Raw genomic sequence first — 12,989 nt, 5'->3', positions numbered from 1 at the left:
AACAGCCCAAACCTCATTTCCCGTCTCCTTGTGCTGCAAGAGAAGACAGAGACGCCTCTCTGCCTTTCGCAGCACACATGAAGAACTGCTTTCTATTTTTGGAACCCGGAGACCGACAGGGGCTGCAGAAGCAAGCTTCTGATTGGTCAGTCTGCAAGCGTCGTTTGTTTCAGGTTATGCGGGTGCCTGTGCAGCCAATCGCGAGCCTCTGAAGGGCCTGCAGCGGGGCATCCGCTCAGCGAACCAAATTTCGCGAGCATGCCATTCAAAACCAGCGATGGTTGAGCAAAGTTCCAAGTTGGCAAGGTTGCACCATGAATGCGCTCAGAGCGTGTTTGTATCTCGATCTCTTGTGTACTGTATGCCTCGGAGTGCTGCTCTAGACGCGGTGCAGAAGACACGTAGCAATCTGCCCTCCGAACGAGGTTTCGGCGCCGACAACCTGCCAGCTCCGCTCCCATGGAGCTTGTTGCGAATCTTATCGGGGACGTTGCATTCACGGTCCATCTGAAACCGAGCCAAGTGCAAAGTACCTCAAGGTCCTGGTACAACTCGAACGTGAAGGCGCCGCACGGATTACTAAGCCACGATGGGGCTTCCCGCGTTACATAAGGCCACAGAGATCTGCGGGCTTATCCGACATTTAGCCCTCATCGCGTCAACAAGGTCCCGCTCCAAGCTTTTTCCTTCACCTCACGATTTTACCCAGAGCTTCATCCAATATTGCTCCAGGCCGGAGCGAAATTGTCGAGCCCCAGCGCCGCGCACATTTTGCATTGGTCAATCAATGGCTGCCACTTGACGCATAAATCCGCGTACCTGTGGCGATTACTTGCATCAAAGGTAACAAGAAACCTGAAATCATCCATCTTCTTCCCTCGCTCTTCCGTGATGAAGCTTTTATTGGAGCTGTCTGAGCTGTTGCTCTGATGAAAAACTTTAATTACTTAATATACGATTCTAGCTGATGAAGAGAATTCGTTCCGTCTATGATGATGATGCCTGTCATGACTCTGGCCATTTGCTGACGCTGTGTGATCAGGGTACAGGCCAACGCATAGCCAGGAGCTTGAGAATGCACCGTATTTCCTCGGACAGCTCTCGCATTACCTCGTCTCCTGGATAGATTGTTGCCCAGCATGGAGGCTGCGAAAGACACAACGACGGCCCCTACGGGCTCGTCAAATGAGGTTGGAGACTTCAAGCTCAGGTTCTGCACTGTCTGCGCCAGCAATCAAAACAGGTCAGCCCCCCATCGCGAGTGACCCATCACACCAGCTTCCTAACATGACTCCAGATCCATGGAAGCTCATCTCCGACTCTCGCAAGCCAATTATCCCGTGATCTCCTTTGGGACGGGCTCTCTCGTCCGGCTCCCAGGCCCGACCATTACCCAACCGAACGTCTATCAGTTTAACAAGACATCGTACGATAGTATGTACAAGGAACTGGAGGCCAAGGACCCTAGACTGTACCGCAACAACGGTATTCTGAACATGCTGGGAAGAAATAGAGGCGTGAAATGGGGTCCTGAACGCTGGCAGGATTGGCCCGTTGGCGTGCCCCGACTGCAGCACACCAGTGACAAAGGCAGCGAGGGCACAGAAGGCGGAGTCGTCGACGTAGTCTTCACCTGCGAGGAGCGATGCTGGGACGCCGTTATCGACGATCTCCTCAATCGCGGCTCTCCGTTGAATCGGCCTGTGCACGTGATCAACGTGGATATCAAGGACAACCACGAGGAGGCACACATTGGCGGGCAGGGCATCCTTGACCTCGCCAACTCTCTCAATGCCGCCGCTGCAGAAGAGCGAGGCGCGGTTGGGCCGGCCGCCTTCGACAGTGGAAGTGCAGCTGCTCGGGCAAGCTTTGACGAGCGAGTGCCGGAGATTATTGCGGCCTGGCAGGAACGCTGGCCCAATTTGCCCTCCACCTGGACTCTGGCGTGGTTCTAGAAGAGGATGGGAATCAATTCTCGTGGCACATTTTTCTTTTGATGATGGTTCTTTTGGCGACTGAGGTTCGCCTTGGATTTGGCGTGGCGTTTTGGCGATTGGCTTACTGTTTACTTCTTTACGATGACGAATACATTTCGGAGGATATCAAGCAGGGAAGATGCCAACCTGACTGGAATATTCATCCTCCAATTTCCTGACGACGACTTCGACTTTGCACTTGATTCTGAATCATCTAAACCATCGGCTGCCAACGCTCGACGTGGAAAGAGAGTAATAACGCTAAGCTTTGCCGTTTCATGGCGTCTGAGCTACGGGACAGAAAGGGGGAAACGCAAAGAGCCTCGTATATGCAACCACCCGCGTCTTAGGCGCGGAGTGGCTTGCAGCAGATCTTGTTTGATCTGCCCAATCGTGCTCCGTGCCCGGTTCCCAAGATGCAAGATCTCTCGAATCTCGGAAATGGCGTTGACGATCTTGAGGGGACGGGAAGGCTGTTTATTGGCGATTGATCGTTCGTTGGTTTTCAGAGAGATCCAGATGGTGGCTGCAGAATAGATGTCGTCCGGTATGAAAGAACAGAACGTTGAAGTACCAGTGTCGCAGGTATTGTCAATGCTACCTATTCCTCTCAACCGCCAATGCCGCGACGTTGATATTTCGAGCACTTCAACACAAATGCGCGCCACGTCCTACCATGTGGTCTATGAGCAGAGCGTTCATGCCCTTTCTGAGCGATAAAAGCAAAATACCAGGCCCTTGATATTACAGAGTAGCAGCGCTATGGGACTAGCTTTGGTGCCTACGAGCACAGGTGACGGTATCACCAGACCATGGCTTGTTGGAGGATTCGGGGCCAATTAGACAAGAGGGCATGCCTGAGCAAGGGTGCCATAATCTGCAGGTTGCTTCGAGATGAAATTAGATGCGGGTTCTGGGTGATTTGGGTTGCGCGCTACGTAGCACGAGCTGTTGTTGCTCCGACTCTTCCTTGGGGATATCCGTCTGAGACTCTTGGTTTACGCAGCTCAGAAAGATGTAAACCGAGTTCGGAATGAAATACAGGCCCGTAGAATCGCTTGTCCCATGGGGTTTGGATGACTGCTGTGATGACGATGCACAGACGGTCCCGGGGCTTGTCCAAGCCACAACTCATAATTACCGGAATCTGGCTGTGTCTGTGTCGAATTCTGGTGAATCCAGGGGTCAACTTGTGTCCCTTTGCTTCCGGCCAGTGATTATGACCCGATAGTCCGCATCTTGCTGCTTTTCAGCCCAAAGAAGACGGACGGCATTGAGTTACGACGCCGTCAAAACCCGTGATTTCGATGAAATTGGTGGATCAATGCCGCGATCTAGGTACATGTACTGTAGTAGGACCTATGTATATACCCAGTAGTAATCCCTCATACCGAGCTGCACGCGCATGGACCTCGTTCATCGGCCGTTATTGCAGGCATCACGGAGGCCTCGTTCCTGGATCACGACTCCAGACTCGGACAGCAATTGGACACCAAGCAAGTTGAATGGGGCCACAAGCAGCCAGACCCAAGACCCCGATCCAGCCGTAGCGCGGGCGATTGCAGAGCAAATCAGGGCCCGGCGACACCGCAATTCAGGGGGAACCGAGTCCACTCTCCCCAGCCTCTGCTGCGTACCACTCACCACTAACTAGGTACAAGGTACCTAGTAGCCGAACGCTTGCGCAAAATGGCGCCAACGGCCGTGAGGCGAGGCGAGGGCAAGGCGAACGACGGGCTCGCTTTTGCTTTGTTGTTGCTGGCAGGGGGGTTGAAGGCGAGTGGTTGGGTTTGTTGTGGAAGGGTTGAGAGACTGAATGCTCGTGGTGATGAGTCCAATGGATTCCTTAGCGGCCTAGTAGTACCTCTTGTATCGTGGCAGCTGCTGGGAGCGGTTAGTGATAACGCCGCCAGGAACGAAGCAGGTCTGCACACCGACGATTGGGGTTCGGCGGAGAGAGAGAGAGACGCCATTTCTGACCAGCCCAGCAGACAGCCAGTCATGATGCGCAGCATGAGCCGAAGCAGCCAAAGAGAGCCGACTAGCTCGCCTGTTCGGGGTTAAAGCAAAAGAGTACCTGTAAACACAAGACAGTGAAGGCATCCAGGTAAATCAACCTGTTGCAGGTACTTCATGTTCGTTCTGCTGTATGAGTGCCCAGCCCGTAGCGAGATGCAAGTACCTTGCAGAGGCGTCTCCCCTGACCTTGTCCAGCGCATTGGTTATCACGAGAGTTTGCACGGCTGTATGTTTGCACCAGACAGGTCCAACTGAGATACCGGACAATTCAAGTACCTTGGGTAATACTACCCATCACCGCCTTCCGATCGCTCTTCGTTTTGCCAGTGTCTTTCCTCTTTTCTTCTCTCCCCTGGTCGTCTTTGTTCCCTTCATCCCCCTTCCTCCAGCCAGCTCTCTCCAATACCATCTCAGATCGACCACGGGAATCTGTGGGAGCGCCAGCTAGGACATAACATACCCGGTCTGGTACTGTCCCCCCATGCCCAGCTCCCTCCTCTGTCTGCGCCCAAACTCGCCACGGGCCCGTCTGGCAAGAAATTGCACCCGACCTTCTCTTTTCTCATTTTACCAACAAGGGCATAGCAGCTCATTTCCGACCTTGCGCCAGATCATTGATCTCTGCCAGCACGAAATCGCCAAAGCCCCCCCCTTTTGACGCAGACCCCGGGGGGGCAACGTGTGGCCAAGGTCAGGTCAGCCCTTTCGATTCGAGCTCTGCCGCATCCCTGCCCTGGGCCTCTGCTTGCACTGCCGTTTCAAGCGCCGTTGCGAGTTTTGCCTTGCTTTTTTTCTTCTTCTTCTCTTTATCTTCGTGCCTTGCGTCTCACGCCACGCACGCCTCATCTCCTTGGCCCAGCTGGTAGTACTCAATTTCATACAGGTTTGACACCTGACCGAGGTGCTATTACCAGGGGGTGGTAGTGCGAGCCCTCGGCTGCAAGCTCCGTGCAAAAGCGTTGGAGCGCCTTTCGCAGCACTTGTATCGCCGGCACTGACACTGACGCTGGGGGTGGCTGTTCTGACACTTTAGCTGCTGCTTGGGAGCGACTCGGGTCATTGAATCGTGCGAGGCTTCGTTCAAATAGGCTACCGGTGCACCAGCTGGCCCCAACGCCCCCGACTTTGGCGATTGGACCTCACGGTTGAGACGCAAGACCGCAAACACGCGCCTCTCTTGCAGGCAACTGGGTTCCTGATCCTGTCTGCTTGCCAAACCCGACCTCGACAATCTTTCCTTTCAACTTGATACCTCACCAACCGTTTTTGAGCTCGGTGGCTGCCCTGCTCATCGCGTCCATTCATTTCATCCAGCCTCAGCTGCTGCCATCTCCCTGGATTTGGCGCAGCCCGGTATTATTATAGCACCCCGTGGACCTAAAGTGCCGACCAGGGGGCGCCACAGTGTGGGGATCAGCGCCTCTAGCAGCCCGTCCAGCGCCCTTCTCTAGGTCTCTTCTGGCTCAGCTTCGTTCCACTGCCGCTTCCATCCTGCAGGCACGGGCGCAACACCACCACCAACCCCAACCCAACCAAGCCTTCTCTCCAATCTCGTGGCGTCTGGGCTAGCCGCTTCCATTCCCTCTAGTACCAGCTGCTGCTACTGCCGGACTCGTACTCCCTCTCCCTCCATCCTCCCGCCTCCCTCCCGCCATCAGCATGAGCACCGTCAGCGACCGCAATGCGCCGCTCTCCCCAGTCTCTGTAGGCGGCAGCGAGTGGTCCTTCTCCCGCTACCAGGCCAACGACGACGGCTCCGGCTCCTATCCCAGCCGGCCAAACAACATCCTCACGTCGCCTCCCACCTCCGGGACCATGAGCATGAATGGCTTCCCCCCGGGGCCGACCAACACCGGGGGCCCGTCGCCGCCGCCCTCCGTCGGCCGCTCCAGCAATGGCATGAACATGTACGCCAGGAGCGAGGCCGGCGGCGAGTCGCCCACCACGGCCATTGACGACGGCGTCCTGGCCGAGCACTACGTCGCCCTGCGCGTCTTCCTCACCTCGCGCGACCCCAACATCAAGCAGCCGCCCAACAAGGCCCGCGACAAGCTGCTGCGCCTGTCGCCCGTCCAGTTCTTCGAGCTGAGCACCGACGTCTACGACGAGCTCATGCGCCGCCAGGCCGCCGCGCGCATCCCCCCCAATGCGCCCAACGTGCCCCCGGCCTTCCTGCTGCCCGAGAAGACGTTCCATCCCAAGCGAAACCAGGCCCGCCAGCGCCTCTCTTCCCTCGGGCCTCCTCGCTTCCGAGACCTCGCCGCCGATGTCTTCCACGAGCTGGAGCGCAGGTATCCGCAGTTCATGGGCAACGACATCCCGCGCGTGGGCAGCTCCATGTCCAACCGAGGCGGGCCCATGAACCGCACAGGAACGCCCGTCAACGGCAACGACTACCCGCCGAGGGGACAGAGCCGCATGCGAAGGCCGTCCAATGCCAGCTCCATCAGAGGACCGCCCCCGATTGACACATACGGCGTACCGCCCTCGCCCAGCATTCCCAATGGCAACTATGCTCGGCCCATGCCGCGACATCCCACGCAGAATAACACGATTGTACCCAATAAAAGCACAATGATAGAAGAGGACGATGATGGTGCTGACGATTATGGGCTCGGGGAAGCGTCTGAAAATGGACAGGCATCCTCAGAGGTGAGTTTCTCCTTCGTGTCACTCTGCAAACATCCAACTACTCGGTACCTCATGACGGGTTCACTAGTTCAGCTTCTAACTCGCGACAGACGGACAAGAAGATGATCGAGGACTACGAGGCGCAAGTGAAAGATTTGAATTCCAAGATCCAAAGCATGGAAGATGAGATTAAGAAGAAGGAAGAGGAGATAAACAGCTTGCGCGATAACCACCAGTCCCAGGCCGCGGCCAAGGATGATGAGAAGCAGGAATTGGCAGAAGTCCGCTCTGATCTCGAGGGCAAGCTGACGGAGGCGGAAAAGCTCAGCAACTCGCTGAAGCAGGAGCTGGAGCGCATGCGCGAAGAACACGAAAACGAGACGCGGCAGCTTCGGGAACAGGTGCGACAGAGCGTCAGCGTCATGTCCTCTGCAAGCGTAAATGAAGATCTGCAGCGGGAGAACGAGGAGCTACGACACTCGCTTCAGCTACAGCAGCAGGTTACGGAGGAGGCGCGGGCCGAAGCTCGAGAATTCCTGCGCGAGATGCGGCAGCTCTCTCAGCAGAGCGGCTCCACATATGAAAAACAAGCAGAGCTCGAAAAGACAATAGAGCAGCTCGAGCGCGAGGTGCGGGAGTGGAGAAACCGCTACGCGAAGACCAAGACCCAGATCAGGAGCCTGCGAGGCTCTTCCGCCGGCTTCAGCGTCGATGGAGACGCCACCAAGCTCCCGAGCGACAACACCCTGCTGGACGAGGCTGGACGGGTCAGGGACGTCCATGTCACCAAGTACCAGATGGCCATCGACGAGCTCCTGCAAAAGGTCCGCGAAGACCACCCGGAAAACGTCATAGACGCCATGAAGGCGGTCGTGGTCAGCGTCCGGCTCATTACGAGAGACCTGGACGAGTCCGCGCCGCGCGGAAATGAAGCGTCTCAGCAGCAGCAGGCAAAGCTCAGGGCGAGAATCTCCGCCACCGCCAACAGCCTGATCACCGTCTCCAAGAGCTTTGCGGCGAGCGCCGGCATCACTCCCATTTCCCTCGTGGATGCCGCGGCGTCACATCTGACCGTAGCCATCGTTGAGATGCTTAGGGCCGTCAAGATTCGACCCACGCCCACCGAGGAGCTGGAGGACGACGAGGACGGAAACGCAACCCCCATCGACTCCAGCGGCTTCTTCTCCCCGCGCAGCACGGCGCGAGGATCGGCAACCCACGACGGCCTGCCTCCGGCCCCGGCTTTCAAGACGCTTGCCAACGTCAGGGCGAGCGTCGAGTCCTCGGCCTATAGCCCCGTCAACTCCCCCCGGGCATCGGTGGATGCGTATGCGAAGTCGGCGCCCAACGGACACGCTGAGGAATATTACGACGGCCCAATCGCAGGTCTGAAGGTACGGGCTTAGGGCGACAACTAACAAAGTTGAAGACAAAACATACAAACACGACCCACGACGTGAACTGACCATGGCCCAGACCTACCTTGAAGAACAAAATACCCTGTTGATACCCGACATCCATAACCTAGTGAACTGTGCTCGGGCGGACGGTGACATCGGCCAAATTACTACGCATGTCAGCTCCATCAATGGCTTCGTGGACAACATTCTCTCGGAGACTCGACGATACGGACGCGGCAACATGGTCGTTCGCCTGAGCGAATGCCGAGACCGCCTCGTCCAAGCCAACCGTCGGGGCCAGCAAATGGCTGCCTCGCAAGTCGACGAGAGGGAGTGGAAAGCTTGGTCCCTGATGTTGCCTCCGATTGCGTTTGAGATTGCCCGGGAAACCATGGACCTTGTTGAAATGGTGGAGGAGCTGGCGGCGTCAGCACAAGACACAGACGACTTTTCATGAGGTTGGCGAGCCGTCATTTAATATCTAATCACAATAAACCGCTTTCTTTCTTCTGTTTCCTTGGGAAGAGAGGCAGGAAAGGAGTCTCTTTCGAGGGACATGGATTGAGTTATCCCCTTCCTCATCAGGTGTTTTACCAGATACTTTCATCTTCGTTAGCGGCGTCACCCCTCACTCTGTTTGCTTTCTTCTGTTGGAGGGTGAGGATGAGTCTCAATACCCCCTTGTGTATATGTTTTTTTTTTTCTCTTGCGCAGCAAAGCTTTTGTTATTGTTCTGCCAGTTTATGTCATTTCCAAATGATATCGACTGGCCTTTGCTGTCTGACATTTCTTTCTTCTTTCTCTTTTTCTTTATCTGTTACTTTGATCCTAGCGGGGGATGCGGGAAAGAAATATGCCCTGACGAAGTTATGTGGTTGGGAGAAACGAGCCGGAACCTTTGGCTTTGCAGTTGCGGGTATCAAGGATGGCATCATGGCCGCGAGTGGATGGGAAAAGAATGAGCATTTGGTTGCGCAAAGAATGGTGGTTTCTGGCCCGTATGCAGAGAATGAAAGAAATACAATAAAAGGGTGCATTTGCAGTTCTCTTTCCGCTGTACTGGACTGTTTCCTTTTGCTCCTCCTGCGACTTGAGGTTGACTTTGGTGATACTGCGAGCACCGATAGGACCGGACTCTGATTCACGCCAGACGATGTGGGAATATCGTCTTGGCTCGGGCTTATTCTAGCTTCGGCAGCAACGTCACACCAACGCCCACGATGCCGTCGCACAAGTCCAATATTTTTTCCCGAGATGTCATTTTTGCTCCATCACCTACTGTACGATCATCCTACTTGTCCTCTGTGCCACTCACATTCAGCCCCCCCAGGACCCCTGAACAGATCCCCCGCGTCAACTCGATAATAGCACAAATCCTGCCCCCATAAGCAAGTTAAAAAACGGGGGGGAGGGCTGTCGATCCCGGAACGGGCAATTGGGACCTGGCATGATCCCTGCTCTCTCCCGCTTTTTTGGCTGGTGGGTGGCTCGATTGCGATCTCGCGCGTTTACTTGGAGCGGAAGAATCGAGGCAAGGGAAAGGGCATCGAGGGTAAGGTGCAGCAAATGTTGTTTGTAAGGTTACTGGGAGTTTAACGGGTGCGCCTGGGATGATGATGATGATATCGCTGGTGAGGTGGTGCCTGGGAGGTTGTGCTTGGATGGGAGTTGCGAAGGGAGGGCCTGTGGACGTGAGTATTTCCGCACCTATGCACGGCATCTTTTGGGTGATTCCCTTATGGAATGGTTCGACCTCTGTATGACTTGCAGCCACAAACTACCATAGTCTACCTCTATATCTGGCTCTTTTAAATGGAATCGCCAGCCTCCTCCAGACCAGACGCCAGCACAGCGCAGCACAGCCGGGCGGGTACCTGGCAAGCACGCAGCCGCGCCAGCCAAACGGCAAGTACCTCCAATAGCACCTTGATCCAAGGAAAACGAAAACGCCCCCCAAAAAGCTGGAACTGCCACCACCTTCACATTCATCAACCTTTCTTCTTCTTCTTCTTCTTCTTCTTCTTCTTCTTCTTCTTCTTCTTCTTCCACCGCCTTGGATTTTTCCTGCTTTCAAGATTCGTCCTACTTTCTCCTTCTCAACCTCCCACGGCGTTCTTGTTCATATTTCACGCTCACATTCTCTCTCTATTCTTTCCCTTCTCGCCTCTCCCATTTCCGCCTTTTCGGCCGTACCGTACTTGACCTGGCTTCTCCTTGGAGGGCGCTTTGTACCGGATACAGCCTTTTGGGCTTAACTTTGACGTCAGCGAGAACCAGAGGCTCCCTTCGCGGCAGCGCCGAAAATTCTTCTTTGGCGTTTTGGTGGCTTTTGGCGAAGTTGATTTTCTTCTGCGATTCCATCACCGTTCTGTCTAGATCATTTAGTTCTCAGTCATTCAGAGGGAGCACGCACCTTTCAGCTCGGCTCTCCCCCTCGTTTCTCGGGAGATCTCTCTCTCTCTCTCGTTGACTTCGGTTTCACCCGGGCTCACACCAACGACGAGGCAGATTCAACTTTGACTTCAAACGAACAACGCCCTGCTCTTGTTCCGATTAATCCTCCTTGCGAATTGTGTTTGCTCGAGGTGCAGCTACCCGTGCCCTCTTTTCGCGGGTGGGCGGGAAACAGCCTCACTCTCTTCAACACGGCCTGGACCTGTTTCAGCCTTGGCCAGGACCAACATCGTCTTCACCGTCTTCTTCCACAGGCTGTCCACGCTCTCTTAATTTTCAGTAGCAGATCGGGGCGAAGCAGCAGGAAGGCAGACCCAAAAGCAGCCCACGTGTCAGCCCTTTGATTTTCCTGGCGACTCGAGGGCCGTCGATTAGTACCCCGTCTGGTACCTCTGCAACCGTTGTTGGTCGGAGATCTCAAAACCTCTGTCGCCCTTGCAGGTGCGAGGCGTCGGCCACTCACACATTCAGCGACATCCAGGGTACGCCGGCCATTCTAAAGCATCATGGAGGAAGTTCTCGGTCATGAGTTTACCCAGGCTACCTGCGATGTGGCTCGGGCTATGGAAAACCGCCTAGAGCAAAGCCCTCCAGAGATGAATGCCTCACAGCTCTTTCCTGCGCCTTCATCATGTGTGTCTCTCGATCAGGGCACCGAGCGGGCTACCTCAGAAATGTGTACCGAGATCCTCCCTTATAAAGAGGACAAGAACCCAACTCTCTACTCTGAGCCTCTCACTCAATTAAGAGAAACAGAAGAATTGCAAGAACAACTTTTCGCGTCAGCCATCTTCTCAACGTCGATGCATTCTTTACCCGAAGCGACGATGAAATCGACACCCACCTTTGAAGAGTACTCTACCTCGCAGTCAGTCTGCAAAGAAGAACCAGCTCGGAAAACGACTCAGAATCTTGGACAGGAGAAGCTAGGAACCCCTGGCATCCCTTGTCCGGTACCACCGCCAGGCAAGCTAATTGATGAAGTTGAGATGGTCAGGTTTGGCAGCTCGACAGAAAACGGCAGCTCTCCAATCACCAGAAGCAGTCGACTTAGCTCGCCCTTGAGTGAGCCCGAGACGCCCCAAATAGCATTTTCTTATGACGGCCCGCCTGGGCATCGGATTCTGCATCTGCGGCCAACGCCCGAGCAGTGGACCAACTTCCCCGCCATGCTTTCCTTCGCGCGGAGCCTCCACGCCGAGCAGGACGGTTGCTTTAAGATTGTGCTTCCCAAGGAGCTTCAAGAACCGCTTCCGGAAAAGAAGTCACACAAGGCCCCTGCCAATGCGTATCGAATTCGTCAGACAAATCATCGGACTTTCTGGCAAGTCAGCACAGTTCCAAGTGATGGTGCCTTCTCTTCTTCCGAGCCAGACGCCGAGCTTTTGGCATCCGCGGAGGACTGCTTCAAGTCATTGAAAAGGCTCTTCAACAAGAGCATCGATAGGCAATTGCGGTATATTCGCTATCGAGTAGACGTCCCGGCATGGACCGCAAAGCAGAGACTGGAAGCTGGTGTTCCGGAACGGAGTCCAATCCATCCCCTGGCGGGTGACAAGTTGGATCACACAAAAGCCATCATTCCTGGCGTACATACGCCCTATGTTTACGAATCTGCCTCGCACTTTGGAGCCACCTTTCAGCTTCACGCCGAGGATTTCCGCCTGTCGTCGTTGAACCATCTGTACAAGGGTCGTAAGATTTGGGTGGTGGTTCCGTCCACGGCGGTTGACATTGCTGAGGAGGCCCTTAACAGGAAGGGCAGGTGTTCTCAGTTCATGCGTCATCGGGCCGAGTTCTTCTTCCCCGACAAGCTCCAGAAGATGGGCATCCCGTACCGGATTGTTGATCAGCGCCCTGGCGAAACCATTGTTATATTGCCAGATGCATACCATGAAGGCTTCAGCACAGGCTACACGCTAGCCGAGGCCAAGAATTATGCAGACGCTGAGTGGACATCCGACACCTATCAGCCTTGTGAGCCGAGTTGTCAATTGGCAACAGCCATTCCAGAGGAGTACATGCGGCCTTTGCAAGAAGGAGAAGCGAGACTTGACCTGTGCGCTGGCTACAACGACCATGGCGACGAGGAGGATGACGAGCAGCAGGAGCAGCGCGAGGCAGAAGTGCCGAAAGACGATGAGCGTTTGTCCACTGGATTGCAGCCGAGCCATACGCTCAAGCGGCCGATGGAGTGTGACCATTCAGAAGAAGTCGCTGTCAAACATCCTCGACTCGATTGACGGCTTTTTCCATCTTGAATTACCCCTTTTTTTTTCTTCTTTACTCTGCAATAATCCAGTGGCTGATAACGGCGTTGATGAAGGAAGACGGGCTGGATCTATCGTCTTTCTTTCTTTCTTTCTTTCCTTTTTCTTTTGGAAGCATCTGGGATTCTATTCGATAACTAATAGAAATATGGTAGGAGGGTCTTTTGAGGAACATTTCTTCGTCGGCGAAATAAGGGAACATGGAGGCGAAATGGGCCGAACTAGCAAGGGAATGGCAA

General features: G+C 54.9%; 3 protein-coding genes across 3 annotated transcripts; all 3 read left to right on the top strand.

The window, feature by feature from the left end:
- Window positions 1-1,075: 1,075 nt before the first annotated feature.
- CCMA1212_009939 (RNA polymerase II subunit A C-terminal domain phosphatase SSU72) lies at window positions 1,076-1,955 on the top strand (the record flags this gene model as incomplete). The annotated part of the gene is given in 3 exon segments (XM_073707001.1): window positions 1,076-1,082; window positions 1,099-1,243; window positions 1,298-1,955. 3 exon segments carry the CDS (start codon window positions 1,076-1,078, stop codon window positions 1,953-1,955), a joined length of 810 nt encoding a protein of 269 aa, XP_073554464.1.
- Window positions 1,956-5,654: 3,699 nt separating this feature from the next.
- CCMA1212_009938 (uncharacterized protein) lies at window positions 5,655-8,483 on the top strand (the record flags this gene model as incomplete). Its single annotated transcript, XM_073707000.1, has 3 exons — window positions 5,655-6,647; window positions 6,737-8,020; window positions 8,103-8,483. 3 exons carry the CDS (start codon window positions 5,655-5,657, stop codon window positions 8,481-8,483), a joined length of 2,658 nt encoding a protein of 885 aa, XP_073554465.1.
- Window positions 8,484-11,307: 2,824 nt separating this feature from the next.
- CCMA1212_009937 (uncharacterized protein) lies at window positions 11,308-12,723 on the top strand (the record flags this gene model as incomplete). Its single annotated transcript, XM_073706999.1, has 1 exon — window positions 11,308-12,723. The coding sequence occupies one exon, from the start codon at window positions 11,308-11,310 to the stop codon at window positions 12,721-12,723; it is 1,416 nt and encodes a 471-aa protein (XP_073554524.1).
- Between the last annotated feature and the right edge of the window lie 266 nt (window positions 12,724-12,989).

The sequence above is a fragment of the Trichoderma ghanense genome, assembly GCF_004382785.1.
Source record: "Trichoderma ghanense strain CCMA-1212 chromosome Unknown scaffold_20, whole genome shotgun sequence".
Taxonomy (NCBI): Eukaryota; Fungi; Ascomycota; class Sordariomycetes; order Hypocreales; family Hypocreaceae; genus Trichoderma; species Trichoderma ghanense.
This window is presented reverse-complemented; position numbering and strand designations above follow the sequence as displayed.